This window comes from Rhinatrema bivittatum, chromosome 1, assembly GCF_901001135.1.
Source record: "Rhinatrema bivittatum chromosome 1, aRhiBiv1.1, whole genome shotgun sequence".
NCBI classification, from domain to species: Eukaryota; Metazoa; Chordata; class Amphibia; order Gymnophiona; family Rhinatrematidae; genus Rhinatrema; species Rhinatrema bivittatum.
In genome coordinates, this window is record NC_042615.1 from 272,199,724 (window position 1) to 272,217,188 (window position 17,465).

The window sequence follows — 17,465 nt, forward strand, 5'->3', positions numbered from 1 at the left end:
TAACCTGGAAACTCAAGCGAGGGCGGGACCATTGCAGGACCTGAGAGTGAATGCTAGCTCAAAGATCCCATGCTGATTTCTACTTTTGCTGCTGGTGATGTCTGGAAAGGACTGCCCTTTGAGGCATTTGTGACCCCCTAGTGCCTCCTTTGCAGTGCAACCCCCTTATTTAAATATTCTATCGCGTGCCCAGGAGAGGTGGCTGGGCGCGCATTAGGAAAGCGGGCACTCAACACTGAGCATCCATTTTTCGCGTGGCTTTATTGGATCAGTCTGTCTGTAAATAACAAGAAATAGATCTATTTTTTAGGATCTAGCCGGTATTTGTGACCCAGGCTGTTCACTGATGGCGATAGGTTGTTGGACTGGATGGACCATGGTCAATGCCAGCATAGTATTGCCTATATTTTTTTCCTTCTGCAAATCTGGGTTAAAAAGCATTCACAAAACTATACCCGTGCATGCTCCTCCCACTTGTTCAAAAGTTCAAATGAGCGTTGAAAAGAAAAAATGACTTATACTATTTTCATATAGGAATAAAGCTTTATAGTTCACTGTCCTGAAGCCATAACGAAATGTATTTGGCCATTTTCTGCAGGACACGATGGGGGAAACATGGCAGTTTTAAAGCAAAAGCGTTTGTGGGAGAACATCTGCAGAACAGATCAAGCTCTCTGAAATTAAAAGTTACAAGAACTACCCTGCTCCATTTTTTTCTTTTGGCCCCCAGCAAAGGCAAGTTGTAATTTAATTAAAAAGCATAAACAAGGAAAGCTGACGTAACTAGTGACAGCATGAGAGTGCAGAAAGATACACAGCGCCGCCGCTCCCATCGGGCGACAACGTAGCAGAGGAAGGGGGTCCTGAACGCTGTGTCGCTGTTAAGTCTCCGCTCCAGCAGGCGACGCTCTGGGCTTGTGCTGCGGGCCGCCATTTACCGCCCAGCAAAGCGCTCAGCCCCGCCCCCAGTCTCGCGCCCACCCACTGCTAGCAAGCGGCGCGTCCTTGGTAACGGGCCTGGGAGCACAGTGCGCCTGCGCGGAATGGAGCAAACTGTCTGCTTGTGGTGCGCATGCGTGAGGAGGTAACATGGAACGGCGGCAGGAGTTGGCGCAAGAGGAGGGAATTGGCGGCTCCGGTTCCGATTCCTCGCCGGTGAGTACGGCGCGCGTCACCCCGGCAACCACCGCCGCGCCAGCTCAGGCGTCTGTAACCTGTAGGCAGCGAGCGCAGCGTGATCCCCCTGCTGGGCAGTGCTCAGTGCCGGAGGAAGGCTGCAAGAAATCATTTGAAAAAAGCAAAGGGGCTCGATCCATTGGTCCCCAAGACTTCTCTCACACTTGAGGCAGGATCCCTCACCAGCAGCCACAGTTTGTGGGTTCCGAGCAGCGCTAGCACCGCCTTAGCCTCTTGCAGGACAGATCAGAACAAGTGGGGAAGAGGAAAGTCTGGCACATGAAAACTCTCCCGACCCCTCTTGGGATATCCAGGCTTTTTGTTTAAACTAGTTTATTTTAATGTTTGAACTGTTGTTGAGGATGTGATTTGCCGCTTTCTGCAGCATCTTGACACTTTCCTTACCAATAGGAACGCACAGTAGGGATGTAACAGCCTACATAAATTAGACTACTGGTTCCCAACCTTTTTTATGCTGTGGCACTCCCAGCCCTGGGTTCACTTTATGGCCGTTTATCACCTTCTTTCATTTCCACCTCTTGACATCGCCACCATCCAATCATCACCTTCGTTTCCGTCCTACCGTCTATCCCCTGATATTAACATTTCCCCTCCCTCCTCCGGGTTCACTGCTTCCCTACATTCTCTAACCCCTCCCCCAGTGTCCCACAGTCCCTTCCCACCTCCCTACTACCTGGCATCTCACCATCCTTTCCCTCCTCCCAACCACCTTGCAGTACCACTTCCCTTCTTTCCCTCTCTGGCATCACCTTATCGCCTTCTGCCCACCCCTGGCCTTATGACTTCCCTCCACTCTCCTTATCTTTCCTCCTACCCTTGGCATCACTACCATCTCTTCCTTCTCCCCTCTTCACCCCTGGCATTACCCTTCCATCTTCCCCCTCCTCCCACTGGCAGCACCACTTTCCTTTCCTCCCTCCCCTTCCAGCATCACCACTTTCCTTCCCCAATCAGGATCATCTCCATCCAGTAAGAACAGGGCAAGCAACACTCCTGATCTGTTGCTGCTTCCTCTTCTGCCAGCTTCTACACTGAAGTCAGAACTGTGCAGAGTCACCTAATCTCACTAAAACTGCTGGCTCCGTGCACTACCAACATCAGTGGGAACCTGCAGAGTTGGTGGTGACAGTAGGTAGGGAGCACTGTTCTCTGACTTCTGCTGGTGGGAAGCTGTAGTATAGGGGAAGTGAGGAAAAAAGTTAAAGGAAGACTTTGGTGCTGACAGCGGTGATGGCAGTGATCCTGCTCCCATCTTCTGTCCACAGGGGGGTGAATAATTTTGTAGCATTCTGGTTGGGAGTCTCTGAATTAGACAGCAAATACATGCATAATTTGCACCAGTTTTCAAAGGGAAAGTATGTGTGTATTTTCCCTTTGAAAATTTTCCCACCAAAATTACCTGCATACAGTCGCACCTACTTAACGTGTGCAGATATTTTTGGGGAAATTTTACCTGCAAACTTCTGAAAATGCAAAAGTATGTGCACAAGTGCTAACCCCTCCACATGTCTGTGCCTGGGAAGGCTTCCACACAGTCTGGATAAACTCATGTGAACATAAGTTTGCCCGCATATTGGATAGGTCATTTTGTAAGAGGCCACTTCTGCACATAAAACACAGATTACATAAAGAAGTACTTTTGAAAATTATCCTTGCTGTTGGAATCAGTCTTGTTAGAAGAGAGAGTGCCTTTCCCATTTGGAAGGTTTCCCCTTTTTTATTTTTGGTTTCTTATAAGTGTTTGTTTTGTTACTGTCTTCATAATGTTACTATCTTCATAATGTATCTTAATGCATTGCATTGATCACCTTAAAAAAAAGTGTTAGTACTGAAATAATATTGTAGTGCCTTTGAATTGTGAAGCCAATGTAGTAAGGCATGGTGGGCTCAATGCACATTTGTGCATATAATTTTACTCTTCCTCTTTGTCCCTCAGTGTGCTGCAGCAGTCAAAAAAGCAAACAGAATGTTAAGAATTATTATGAAGGGAATGGTGAATAAAACCGAAAATGTCATAATGCCTCTGTATTGCTCCATGGTGAGACCGTACCTTGAGTACTGCGCGTACAATTCTGGTCACTGCATCTCAAAAAGGATACAGTTGTGAAGGAGAAGGTACAGAGAAGGGTGACCAAAATGATAAAGGGGGTAGAACAGCTCCCCTATGAGGAAAGACTAAAGAGGTTAAGACTGTTCAGCTTGGAGAAGAGACGGCTGAGGGGGGATATGATAGAGGTCTTTAAAATCATGAGAGGTCTAGAACGGGTAAATGTGAATTGGTTATTTACTCTTTCGGATAATAGAAGGACTAGGGGGCACTCCATGAAGTTAGCAAGTTGCACATTTAAAACTAATTGGAGAAAATTATTTTTGTCTCAATGCACAGTTAAGCTCTGAAGTTTGTTGCCAGAGGATTCGTTTAGGGAAGTTAGTATAGCTGGGTTTAAAAAAGGTTTGGATAAGTTCTTGGAGAAGTCCATTGATTGCTATTAATCAAATTGACTTAGAGAATAGCCACTGCTATTACTGGCATCAGTAGCATGGGATCTACTTAGTGTTTGGTTACTTGCCAGGTACTTGTAGCCTGGATTGGCCACTGTTGGAAAAAGGATGCTGGGCTTGATGGACCCTTGTTCTGACCCAGTATGGCAATTTCTTACGTTGTTATGTCCTGCCAGACCAGTGAACCTGAGGGATTCTCTCTCCCACCAGCAGATGGGGGCAGAGTGTGAAAGCTTCCTTTCTGTTGTCATTCTTATGTAGGCTGGCCCAGCGGAGAGGAAGGCAGTAGTCTCTGCTCCAGCAAATGGTGAGGACACTGGTGGTGTTGGTCCAGCAGTTTGAGGAGTTGCTCTAGAGTGACAGCCTTCCATAAGGTCACTTTCCCTAGGAGCCAAGGCTGCGGTGGAGAGCCCCTCAGGACGACAGCCTTAAGTCTGATTTTCCCCGCCCAGGGCAACCAGGTGGTACGGTCTCCTAGTTTCCCAGATGAGAACACAAACCTTGAGTAAAAAAAAAAAAAAAGAACAGAAAGTGGGAAGCAGCCTGGTCCAGGTATGGACAAGGGGAGGAAGTGTGCTAGGTGCATGGCCTGGTGGGTGCCTAGCATCGCTGGGTCCTTTTGCCGTAATTACAATAGCGAGAAGCAGGCCCTGGCAGACGAAGGGGTTGTGGCTGGTGGAAACGAGCGGCGCTGTCCGGGGAATGTTTCGTTTCCAGTGCTACCGGAGCCGGCATTGGGCTGGTCTAGACATTCTTCCGCAGCATCAGAGGGAGGGGCAGCCCCAGCTAAGCAGCACCAGTGGCTGGGATCCCAGGGGGAGGAAGGGTCAGAATTCTCTTCGGACTTTATTTTAGTCATGCATCAGGCCTATCGCCAAATGAAAGAGAAGCATGGCAATGCAGCAGCTGCGCGGGAGAAGCCTAAGCCACCGTCGGATCGGATCGGGAGGATTGGAGATCTGACATGGAGGCCCTAGGGGGGTTAGAATAAGAAGGTTCTTCTCAAGAGGAGGTTATATTTGAGAAGGAAGGTGAAACTAGGGACTTAGCAGTTCGCCTATTCATTCGAGAAGAGCTGGGTGCCCTGATTTCAAAAGTCTCACAGGTTCTTAATCTGAAGGAGGAATTTCCCAAGGCTAGAATCGAAGTCAATCACCTTTATGTCAAAATTTTATGTTATTTTTATGTTTATGTTTATTGTAAACCGTTTTGATTAATTCTTTGAATTGTAAAGGCGGTATATAAACATTATGAAATAAATAAATAAATGAAATAAATTCTTACTGGGATAAAGAACCCATGAAAAGCTTTTCCCATCCATTTGCTATCCAGAATGTGTTGACAGCGGAGTGGGAGATTCCAGAGTCTAGGAGCTATGCAAAGGAACAGCAGAATAAAGATAGATTCCTAAATCTGCCCAAAGTAGATGCGGCTGTTTCAGTAGTAGCAAAGTAAACTACAATACTGGTGGAAGGAGGAGCAGCCCTTAAAGACCCCCAAGACAGGAAAGTAGAGACGCTGCTAAAAAAGGGGTTTCAAGCTTTCAACCCTGGCCCTCCAGGGTATGTAGCCAGGGCTCTTCTAATCTGGACTCAGCAGGAGGCGCAGGGTCCCAAGAGGCAGGAACCTCAGGGAATAGTGCAGAATTGAGCCACATGAGCCGGGGATCAAGACTATCATCCCAACCTGGACCCTGCTCACCACAGATGCCAGTCTACACGGATGGGGAGCACACTGTGAGGAGTTAACCGCCCAAGGGCAGTGGAACGCAGAAGAGGCGGGCTGGAACAGCAACTGCCTAGAAGCGAGGGCGACAGCATAGCCTCTCACCCAGACGTATCGCGCTTCCTAAAAGGAGTCAAACACATTGGTCCACCACTAAAGTGCCCGGTACCTCTGTGGAACCTCAATCTCGTCTTGGAGTTCCTAGCTGAAACTGCCTTCAGACCCCTCCAAGGCCTGGCAGTGCGCTCGGCCCGCCGCATCTCGGAACTACAAACACTGTCCTGCCGTGAGCCGTTCTTCAGACTCACCCCGGCGTCCATCCAACTACGCACGGTGCCCTCCTTCCTCCCCAAATTGGTCTCACACTTTCACCTTAACCAAACCATCTCACTACCAACGATGGATGGCTTGAAGAATTCGGAAGAAGCCCGTAGTTTATGCCACCTCAACATCGGCAGACTCCTATCCAGATACCTGGAAGTGTCAGAACCCGTACAAAAAACGGACCAGCTTTTCGTCCTTCACAGCGGAAAGAGGCAAGGGGAAGCGGCCTTGCGGGCAGCCATTGCCTGCTGGATCAAGGAAGTCATCAAGGCGGCCTACATAGAAGCCGGCAAACCACCACCTTTACAGGTCAAGGCCCATTCTACCAGAGCCCAGGTGGTATCCTGGGCAGAAACTAGAATGCTGTCATCTGCCGAGATCTGCAGGGCGGCAACGTGGTCCTTCATCCATACCTTCTCCAGATTCTACCATCTGGATGTTCAGGCTCAAGAGGACATGGCATTTGCAAGGGCAATACTAAGTGGGTCACGGGCAGCCTCCCACCCGGTTCGGGAGTAGCTTTTATACATCCCATTGGTCCTGAGTCCATCTGCTACACGCTAGGAAATGGAGAAATTACTTACCTGATAATTTCGTTTTCCTTAGTGTAGACAGATGGACTCAGCATCCCACCCTTGGCTGCCGTCACTCATGGTCTTTCAAATGATTCAAGGGTAAGACACCTTTCTTTTCCCTAGGACGTCCACCCTGCCAGGTGTCGATGCTTTCCGGTTGAGTACACTGACAGTCCCCAGCTATAGTCAACCAATCAGTTCAAATTAATCAAGTTTTAACGTTTTTAACCAAGTTATTCAAGTTAATTATATTATTAAGTTAATCAGTCAGTCAGTCACACATATATCCACAATGCTTTTCAAGGAGAATACTGAAGAGCTGCACTTCCTGCAGGGGTATATGTACTAGGGGCTGACGTCAGATTGAAATCTGATCCGTCTCCAACTGCTATCAGGAGTACACTATAACCATTGGTCCTGAGTCCATCTGTCTACACTAAGGAAACCGAAATTATCAGGTAAGTAATTTCTCCATTATGACATCTGCCATTTCATTCGCCATTCCCTTCTAATAATTCCTAACATTGTTTGCTTTTTTGACTGCCGCAGCACACTGAATCGACGATTTCAATGTATTATCCACTATGACACCTAGATCTTTTCCTGGCTGGTAACTCCTAATGTGCAACCTAACATCGCATAACCTCCAGAAGGGTTATTTTTCCCTATATGCATCACCTTGCACTTGTCCACATTAAATTTCTTCTGCCATTTGGACACCCAATCTTTCAGTCTCACAAGGTCCTTCTGCAATTTATCACAATCCATTGCTCAAAAAAGCTTAGCACCGTAAGCCCAAACCCAAAAGCCCCCCCTGGTTCAATCCGCACCTAAAAAAGCTAAGAACTGAGCTTAGACTCCATGAACCACGTGGGCGCAAACATCCTACATTCAAGTGTGAAAATGCCTTTTTTGCCTGCCTAGCTAGATACAAGAAACAAATCGATACTACTAAGAAGTCATTTTACACAAAAAAAAATTCCAGGTTGCTAATGGCAGTCCTGCCACCTTATTTAATATTGTCAAATCCTTAACCTCTCAGAATTCAGATACCTTTGAACATATTGACAACTCTCTTTGCAATAGCATTGCATAACACTTTAAGGATCAAGTTACTAAAATCACAGCTGAATTTTCTCATACCCATCCCCAAATCAAATTTCCCATCTGCTACTAGTATCTAGTCCTCCTTTGAGAGTGGCTCAATAACAATTACTTGTATGCTATCTAAGATGAAAGTCTCAACTAGCCCCTTCAACTCATGTTCAAGTCACCTTTTAAAAGCTGCACGCGAACACATTTCCCTCCCACTAGCCCAACTGGTTAATCTTTCTCTCAACTCCAGTACCTTCACTGATACGCTAAAACAAATCTCCATTTTGCTCATTCCTAAGAAGAAAAATGTAGATCTAACGGATTTTAGCAATTTGCGGCCTATAGACTCAGTAACTTCTTTAGCAAAGATCATTGAATCAGTTGTCCTGTATCAGCTGACAGATTACATCAACAATAATGCCATTCTCCATCCGAATCAGCATGAGATGCTTTGAGAATGCAGTTAAGATCACTTGTTAGTTGACTGGATCTTGTATGTTCAAATTCCCATAAAAGGACTTCATTTGCAATGTCCCATGGTCAAGGTATATGAAACTGACCATATTTAAGAATTGTTTTTTCTGTGTTGCTGTAAGTCGAATACATGAAACAAAACATCCAATAAATTAATATGAACATAATTTAATGGAAGGCTCCATCTAAATGGAAATCCAGCTATTTTCATTCCCTGTTCACAACTGGGTAAAATATGTGCAGCAGCAAATAATGTCTTGTCCATGGACAGATATCTTTAATGAGAAGGCAGGGATTTCAGCTGTTTTAATGATATTAATGTTAATTCCTTGGTTTGTATTTGTGAATATTTATTTTGATCTCCGCTTTTAGTGGATTTTGATTCACATACTATATGCAAAATGTATTTTTTTTTATTATTGTATATTTTTTATTTTCCTTACATATAGTGATAGATTTCTGATGCATCAGTTTCTATCATATAACTTTAAATGTTCATAAAAATAAAAGAAAAAAAGCAAAGATTTAAATTTGAGTTCAATTTCTCTGGTTCTCAGTGCTCTGGTCTAACCTCTGGACCAAAACAAGTAACTCAGTCAGACTAACTGTTTTTTTAAATCATCTTGCATTTAGCCTATTGCAACGACACCACCCCCCTCCCACGTGGGTCGGAAGGAAGAGCTTCTGAGCCAGAGCAGCAGCAGCCCTGGCAGTGGTACGCAGGTCTCCAGCACCAGCAGAGTGTCTCTGGGAGAAGCCATCCGTCAGACAGCCAATCAGGTACAGGTGCTACAAACTTCCCTCACCCCCTCCCCCAAATCATCATTGCTGAGTTCGAGGAAAATATTCAATGCATAGTAGCCGCATGCTACATAAAGTAGAATGTTACATATCAGACAGCTGGAAGATTTCACCCTAAACTGTCCTCCTGCCAATATTGCAGAAGTATTGGTAATTTTCAATTTTACATAAGAACCAAGGGTCAGACAGAGAGTCCATCAAACCTCGTATCTTGTTTCCAACAGTGGTCAATCTAGGTCACAAGTATCTGGCAGGATCCCAAACAGTAAATAGATTCCATGCTGCTAATACCCAGGGATAAGTAGTAGCTTTCCCCAAGTTTATCTGGTTAATGATAGTTTATTGATTCTCCTCCAGGAACTTGCCCAAACAGTTTTTAAACCCAGCTACGCTAACTGCTTTTACCACATCCTCTGGCAATGAATTGCAGGGCTTAATTTTCCGTTGACTGAAAAATATTTTTCTCCAGTTTGTTTTAAATATGCTGCATACTAACTTCATGGAGTGTCTTCTAGTTTTTGAATTTTTTAAAACAGTAAATAACTGAGTCACATTTACCCATTCTGTTCCACTCATGATTTTATAGATCTGTCATATCCCCCATCAGCTGTCTCTTCTCCAAGCTGGAGAACCCTAATCTCTTTAGCCTTTCCTCATGGGGAAGCCATAACATTCCCTTTTTCGTTTTAGTTGCCCTTCTCTGTATCTTTTCCAGTTCAAATATATCTTTTTGAAATTCGGCGACCCGAATTGCACACAGCACTCTAAATGCAGTCTCACCAGGAAGCGATTCAGAGTTGTTATGATATTCTCTGTTTTATTCTCCATTCCTTTCCTAATAATTCCTAACATTGTTTGCTTTTTTGACCACTGCAGCACATTAAGCTGGAGACTTCAAAGTATTATCCACAATGATGCCCTGATCCTTTTCCAGCATGGTACTTCCTAATATGGAATCTAACATCATGTAACTACAGTGTGGGTTACTGCTCCTGATGTGCATCATTTTGCACTTGTCCATACTAAATCTCATCTGCCAGTTGGATCCCCAGTCTTTCAGGACTCATAAGGTCTTCTTTTAATTTCTCAAAATCTGCTTTTCATTTAATAACTTGGAATAATTTTGTGTCATCTGCAAATCTGATCAACTTGCTCATTGTACCCTTTTCCAGATCATTTATAAATATATTAAAAAGTACTGGTCGCAGTATAATTGCCTGAGCCCTCCACTGTTTATCTTTCTCCATTTAGAAAACTGACCATTTAGTCATCATTCGGTTTCTTATCTTTTAACCAGTTTGCAATCCACAATAGTATATTGCCACCTATCCTGTGACTTATATTTCTCAGGAGTCTCTCATTGGGGACTTTGTCAAATGCCTTCTGAACATTCAAGTACACTATATCCACCAGCTCACAATTATCCATATTTTTTTTTTTAACACCTTCAAAAAATGAAGCAGAATGTAATCTGTTTTGAAGTGACTGAAAGATGGATTATAAATCAAACAAATACATAAGGGAAGTTTTAGCTTTATTTAAATCCATGCTGGCTGTGTCCCGTTAAACCGTATATTTCTATAAGTTCTGTAATTTTGTTGTTTAGAATAGTTTCTATGATTTTTCCTGGGACTGAAGTCAGGCTAACCATTTTGTAGTTTCCTGGTTCACCCCTGGAACCATTTTTAAAGATTGGCTTCACATTGGCCACCCTCCAATCTTCAGTTACACTGGACAATTTTAATGATGCAAATTACTAGTAGTAAGTCTGCAGTTTTCATTTTGAGTTCTTTGAGAACTCTGGGGAGTAAACCATCTGGTCCAGGTGATTTGCTATTCTTTAGTTTGTCAGTCTGCCCTATTATATTATCCAGGTTCACTGTGATTTGTTTGTTTTTCTAAATCATTACCATTAAATACTATTCCTAGCATGGATATCTTCTCAACATCCTCTATAGTAAACACCAAAGTAAAGAAATCATTCAGTCTTTCCATTATGGCTTTGTATTCCCTAAGTGCCCCTTTAACCCCTCAATCTTCTAACTGTCCAACTGATTCCCTAACAGGCTTCCTGCTTTGGATATATTTAAAAAGTTTTTATTATGAGTTTTTAGCTCTCCAGCCATGGACCCCATCTCGCCATTGGCCGAGAAGAGGAAGAAACCCGGGAGGCCGCTGACAGACCCCATCTCATTGGCAGCCGAGAAGAGGAAGAGGCCCGGGAGGCTGCCAATGAGATGGGGTCTGTCAGCCACCGGCAGCCAAAGAGAGAAGAGGTCCAGGAGGCCGCCAGTGGTCGAGAAGAGGAAGAAGCCTGTTCCCCTGCTTCTCTAAGTGTGCTGGCCTTCAAACCATGTGTGGCCAATGTGCTCTATGCTGATCTTGTGCATTGTGAGATAAGCATAGATGGAGTACTAGTTCTGTGAGTTTTGAATAGCATGGGCAGGCACATGAGGAGCAGCTGAATAACTGGTTCCTTCCTCTTCTCGGCTGCTGGTGGCCTCCCAGACCTGTGCCTCGTCAGCCGCAGCCGAGATCAGGTCTGCCGGCGGCCCTCCGGACCCGATGGGGAGCCTGCCTGTGGTTTTGTCTTTGTGTATGCGAGTGGATGGGAGGGAAGCTGCCTGGTTGTGAGTGTGTGTGTGTGAGAGAGAATGGTAAGCTGCCTGGGTGTGTGTGAATGGGGACCTGCTTGGAGGGGGATGTGAATGGGAGCTTTCCCTGTGTGTGTGTGTGTGTGTGTGTGTGTGTGTGTGTGTGTGTGTGTGTGTGTGCGTGCTTGTTTGTGTGTGTGAGAGAGAGAGAGAAAATGTGGGTGTGTGGGAGTGGGAACCTGCATATGAGAGAGAGCTTGTGTGTGTACATATGTATGGGAGTGAAAGCCTTCATGTGAAAGAGAGCCTGTGTGTGTGTGTGTGTGTGTGTGTGTGTGTGTGTAAATATGAAGCTGTGCGAGAGAGAATCTGTGTGTTTGTAGGGGCGGGGGGATGGCAACCTGCGTAGAGATAGCATGTGAAAGTGAGAGCCTGTGTGTATATGAGAAAGTGGCAGCCAGCATGTGAGTGAGAGCCTGTGTGTATATGTATATATGGGAGTGGGAGCCTGCATTTGAGAGCCTGTGTTTGTGTGTGAGAGAGCATGCGAGAGTGAGAGCCTGTATGTGTCTAAGGGGGAATGGGAGCCTGTGTGTGAGACAGCATGTGAGAGCCTATGTGATTGTGCATGGGAGTGAGTACCTGTGTGTGAATGAAAGCATGTACGAGTGAGAGCTTGCGTGTGTATGCGGGAATGGGAACTTGCATGTGAGAGAAAGCATATGAGAGTGGGACCCTGTGTATATGTCAGAGCATGCAAGAGTAGGATCCATTGTGAGAAAGCTTGTCTGTGAGAGCTCGCATATGAGAGAGAGCCTGTTTGGGTGTATGGAGGAAGGAAAGAAGACAGGAGGAGAGAGAAGAATGTGAGGGAGTTTAAAGACATCTCCTTCAGACTACCTTAAAGGACTGGGCACTGCTATCCTGCCCGGTCCTCCTTAAGGGTGAAAGCTGCAGGGAATCTTGGGTGGAGGGAGGAGCCCTACACCAGAGCATAAGCTCTCAGGGTGTAGAAGGCTTAGGGAGGCCTGGGGAATCCTGGAGAGGGTTCCCCTATGTTAAGACTTGCTATCTCTGAAGACTAACTGTTCCCTGAAGCTAAGGTGAGCTGTACTACTGTTTTGGGACTTGCAGTTAATCTGGGCTGCCACTTGTTGTGGGCACTCTCCTGAGATTAAGGGGAACTGCTGCACTATATGCTTTTGTTTGCATTTCTTGTCCTGAAGGGAAGACCTGTGGCCATTTTGTTTGTTTAATTTCACTATAAATAAAGAGCATTGAAGCACAACCAAGGTCTACTGGTGGTTTCCTCTGGCTGTACACAAGTCACTGACCGCTCGAGTTACACGCAGAAATAGAAAGAATAAAAGAGACCCTGAAAAAGGAATAAGGAAAAGACAGGCAAGGGGAAGAAAGAGACTGGGACCAACCAATTAGAAAAATAAGATTAGACAACAAAGGTAAAAACATTTATTTTGCCTTTCAGCAATTGGAATATGCCATCTTTGGGAATGTGCATTTCTTATAATTTTGTATTTTGCTTTTTCTTCAGTATTCCAGAGTTCACAGATTCTGGTTTCTCTGGATTTCCATTTCAGTTTTGCCTGCATGTTTCTGTTTCTAATTTGTAGTCTCTTATTCTATATTAAGTAAGGATCTTCCTGTAATGCATATGTGTGACAGAGATACAGTATTTTGACTAGTGTGTAGTTTCTCTACAGGGATTTGTAGCATCTGTCTTCTTCTGTTTGCCCTGTAGTTGCTGTATTAGTATTCTAGGGCCTGGTGTGTGTGGGAGAGAGAGCCTGTGTGTGTGAGAGAGGGAGTGTGTGTGAGAGCATTGGCATATATATAGTATATATAAGAAAGGTAATGTGTGAAAGGATAAATGTATTAATATGTGTGTGGGAATGAGAAAGATCTCATACCTTCCCAGGTAACTGTTGCTGGTCCTTTAAATTGTTCTGAGGAAATGGCTTAAACACTCCCTCACATACTCTTCCCTCAACTCAGCCTTGTCAGGTTGGGCATCCAGTCGGGCCAGGGCTAATTCCTGGCTCCTCCTCTGAGGAGGAGCCAGGAATTAGCCTCGATGATGTTCTGCCTCCAGCTGGACTGCCCTGGCTACCTGTGAGCTGGCCCCACAGGGTTGAAAATTAGGGAAAATCGTGTCCCAGAACGACCTGGTACCGTGGCTCAGGAAGGACTTCCACTGCATACTGGCTTATCCTGCTGTGGTCGTCAGCAGGACTTGACTGGTTGGATGCTTTTTTGTCCCTCTATATACAGGCACATGCCTCTTTTCTCTTATTGTTGATGTGTTCTTTTTGGAGCAAGTCCTTACAAACGCGAGTCTTGTTAGACCCTGAATCCACCAAAGCTTGGGTGGGAACTTCATCCAGTTCCACCTGTTTTGGAGATTTGGTTTTATCCAAGTGGACTTTATTCTCTAGTGCTGGCTGTGTCACTAAGTTGACATCCATGACTTGGCTTCCCTCATAACGAAAGTGCTTTGCCAATGACCTTTCCTTCACAGTTGAAGGAAGTGGGAGAGGCTGTGGCTGGTGGTCTGATTACAGAAGATCCGCCTCAGAAGATCATTGATGGGGGTCCTTCAGTCTCATTAGTGCACCATGGTGGCTGTGCAAGCTATCTTTCTAGTCTATGTACCAAGTCAGGTATTAATTTTGCTTGGTGAAAGGCACCTTCCACTTCTGTTGCTTTTTCCAAAGTGAGCTCTGGATGGCGGTAGACACAATTCTGCATGGAACGGTCAAGCCCGTCTAGAAATTGTTATGGAAGCACCTATTTGGTTTCTTCGAGTTCACTGTTTGCCTCAGGCTGCAGCCATTTCCAGCCGGCATCTTTCAGACGATGGAACAGGTTTCGGAGTTTTTCCCGGGCTGAAGGACACTTTGCTGGAGTTGCTGCTGGTATGTTTTTGAGTTATACTCTGTGCTTTCTAGAATGGCAGTACTGACTTCCACATAGATGGCCCTTCTATCTGGATTGGCTGCTTGAAAAGCTGCTTGGTTTCTGCCTGTGAGCAAATTTGCCAAGTACGTATTCTGATGGCTTCTGGCCAACCCTATAGACTGGGATCCTTTTGAAAATTTTCAGGAAGATCTCCAGGTCCTTCCCTGCTCTCATCTTAAACAGGACATGAGATATTGGATTTACCTGGGCTTTGGCAGCTTGCATGGCTTGATCAGTCTGCACCAGCTTCGCCTGTTGGCTAGGTGAATTGTTCATATAAATGTTGCGTAGCTGCTGCTGCTGCTGCTCTGCAGCAAGGAGCTTTATCACCTGCTCCATCTTCTCAGCTTCTCCATTGACCAAGCGATGAAGCTTGGAGACTCTCTGGGATAGGAGAAAAAAAACAAACAAAAAAAACCAACCTTGGCCTGTCCGGCCCTTACTAACTTGGGTGTTCCTTAGTTGCTTCAGGTGGGGCTAGCCCCTTTGGCTTGCTATAACCGATTTCCAGGCTGTCCCTGCAGCCAGGCCCCAGGAAAAAATATTTTTTTTCTTTGTCTCTATGGGCTCTTGTTTGTGCTTCATGCTTAAAACAAGATTCCCACTTCTGCCATCATATGTGATTGCTTGGGTGTGGCCATAAGTTAGGAAACAGCTCTGAGTACAAACAGGAGGCCAAACTCCTGCTGATTCCACACAAAGTCTTTATTTACAAGCAAAACAAAGTACAGTGTAGAGGTTGTTTACCCCAGCAATCTTACAACAGTCCATTGCAAGCCCAGAAGGCATATCTTCTTATCCAAGGCTGCAGGAATCCTCTGGCCCCAGAATCCCTTGCTGGGTTGGCTCTTAAGGTCTATCCAGATAGCTGTGGCCAGTCCTTCAAGAGGTGTTCTGAGGGAGAGTCTTATTCACTTCCTCACATCCTGCCTGAAAGATCTTTCTAAGCAGTTTACAATAATTTAAAAAATACATTTTATATTGTGTATCAGTAAGGCATAAGTCTTCTTCCTGTTGAGTGCAAAACTCAAGCCATGAGACCTAGTACTCCAAGAATAGGGTAAAACCTAACTCAAACACAACATTACTCTCTGCATCAACGGCAGGAAATTCGAATCAAACAGTTACCAACAAGGGCCCTGAACTTGGTGGTCGGTGAAACAGATAAGTAAGGGAAAATAAGTGTGGGAGCTTGCTGGGCAGACTGGATGGGCCGTTTGGTCTTTTTCTGCCCTCATTTCTATGTTCCTTCTCCAACTGCCTACTCAAAATGCCACACTGATTCCTGACTCGGCCTGCCCTTGAACAGGCTGGAGCCTACCAATGTAGCTGCCATGTAGAGATGCTGTAGCAAGTGGTTTGGTCCACTATTACACTCTCTACTCAGGTTTTTGACTAGGGCCATCTAGTGGAGATCCCAAAGGGTATGTACAACTATAAATAAAAAAGACATGTTTTTTTGACAGCATTTGAAAGGGCTACTTTGGTCAACTGATAAGCAGGAAAACCCAAATATGAGCTGTGCAGAGTTAGTAGTAACATCAAGGAACAACACAGATTAACCAAAGATAGCAAAAATATCCTTAAAAGGGACTCTGATGTTTAGAACATGAAATCATGTTTCATATATCCAATTTTTAAATCATCAGTCTTTGTCCAAAATCATTTATTTAAAATACAAAACTGTTTTTCCAAAAAAATGCAGCCACAGTCTAGTGTAAAATAGTAAGTAATACAATAATCAAACTGTAAAAAAGACTTCCAAAGCAGATGTAATGTCCAAACTATTCAGTGTACTCCTGTGGCCACAGAGAGCATATGAGCCAGACAATACCATACTGTAGGGCAAAAACTTGGCACGGGCTGTGTTTTGACAGACATCTAGTACAGAGGCTCTTTTAGGCCAATTTTTCAACATGTATCCAATCCAGTTCTTTAGAATATAACTTCTGTCGAATGATGGTCCTTCTTTGGAATATTCCTGGCATCTTTGATATGTTTGATTCATCTTTTGGATTTATGCTTGTGTGCTGTTCCTTGGCATTACTGCCATGTTCATCTGCTATTGACATAAGTAACAGCTGGGGATCCTGTCTCTTAAGCTTGGAGGAAGGAGGATGACAAATGACATGTCACCATCTAGGAATCCCCTCCACTGGGCCTGGAGAAGGAGAGGAGAGAGCAGCTGCCTCTGGCCTTGAGAGTCTTCTGTCTGGATTTGGGAGGAAAAACACAATTTGTGCTTTCCCAAGTGGAGGAGCAGAAAGAGAGTCGGCACGGCCTGATCTCAGAAATTCCCTTCCTAGGCTCAATAGAAAAGATAATCTATTTACTCAGGTCCAGTGATCCCCACCTCAGGCCCAGGAAGAGGGAGAGAAAAAAGGGATTTTACTAGTGGTATGCTGCAGCGATCAGTCTTTGGACCATTTCTTCTCAACATTTTCGTAAGTGATATTGTGGAAGGACTATCAGGAAAGATGTTTTTTGTGGATGATACCAAAACCTGCAACAAACAGGAAGGTGTGGAAAATAGGAGAGATCTAACAAAGCTTGAGGAATGGTCTAGAGCAGCGGTTCTCAACCGGTGTGTTGCGAAGCACCGGCAGGTGTGTCGTGCACCCGCTGCTCTTCCCTCCCCCCCCCCCCCCTTTTCACCACAGTGAGACAAACACTGCTGCCGTTCCTGCTCGGGCTATCAGCACATTCAAGCCCCGAGGGGAATGGCAGCAGTGTTTTGTAGAAGCCAGCAACAAGAACATGACCTTTTCATCTTCCCGCCCCTGTGGCCCGGAAGTGATGTTTACCGGGCACGCGGGAAGAAGAAAAGGCCATCCCTGCATTCTGCTGCTGCAGAAGGAGCATGGTGCCACAGAAATATCTTTTTTTGTACGGTAAATTGAATGTCCTAGTTCTGCTCTGCACCCATTGTTGGGGGTCGAGGGGGGTTCCTGTGGAATGCAGAGTGTTTGTTTACATTTAGCCCTGTGACGGTCACATGTTCAGTGTGTCACGCATGTGAGAACCATCTGTCAGATGTGTCCCGACAGAAAAAAGGTTGAGAACCACTGGTCTAGAGTGTGGCAACTAAAATGTAATGTTAAAAAAATGCAGAATTGTGTATTTGGCAGGAAAAACCCATGGGAGCAGTAGTCTAGTGGGTGAAATTCTTCTATGTATGAAACAAGAACGTGATCTAGAGGTG

At 45.0% G+C, this 17,465-nt stretch overlaps 1 protein-coding gene across 3 annotated transcripts in view; it reads left to right on the plus strand.

Moving 5' to 3' along the window:
• The first annotated feature begins 716 nt into the window (after positions 1 to 716).
• Positions 717 to 17,465, plus strand: part of ALMS1 (ALMS1 centrosome and basal body associated protein) — a 266,815-nt gene continuing 250,066 nt past the window's right edge. For 2 of the 3 annotated variants that reach the window (XM_029594673.1, XM_029594689.1), the window contains exons 1-2: positions 718 to 1,155; positions 8,526 to 8,672. In XM_029594673.1, coding sequence (XP_029450533.1) covers positions 1,090 to 1,155; positions 8,526 to 8,672 — 213 coding nt within the window. In that variant the 5' untranslated portion in view covers positions 718 to 1,089. Of the gene's footprint in view, positions 1,156 to 8,525; positions 8,673 to 17,465 lie in introns of all 3 variants that reach the window. The other variant, XM_029594680.1, reaches the window with a different exon arrangement.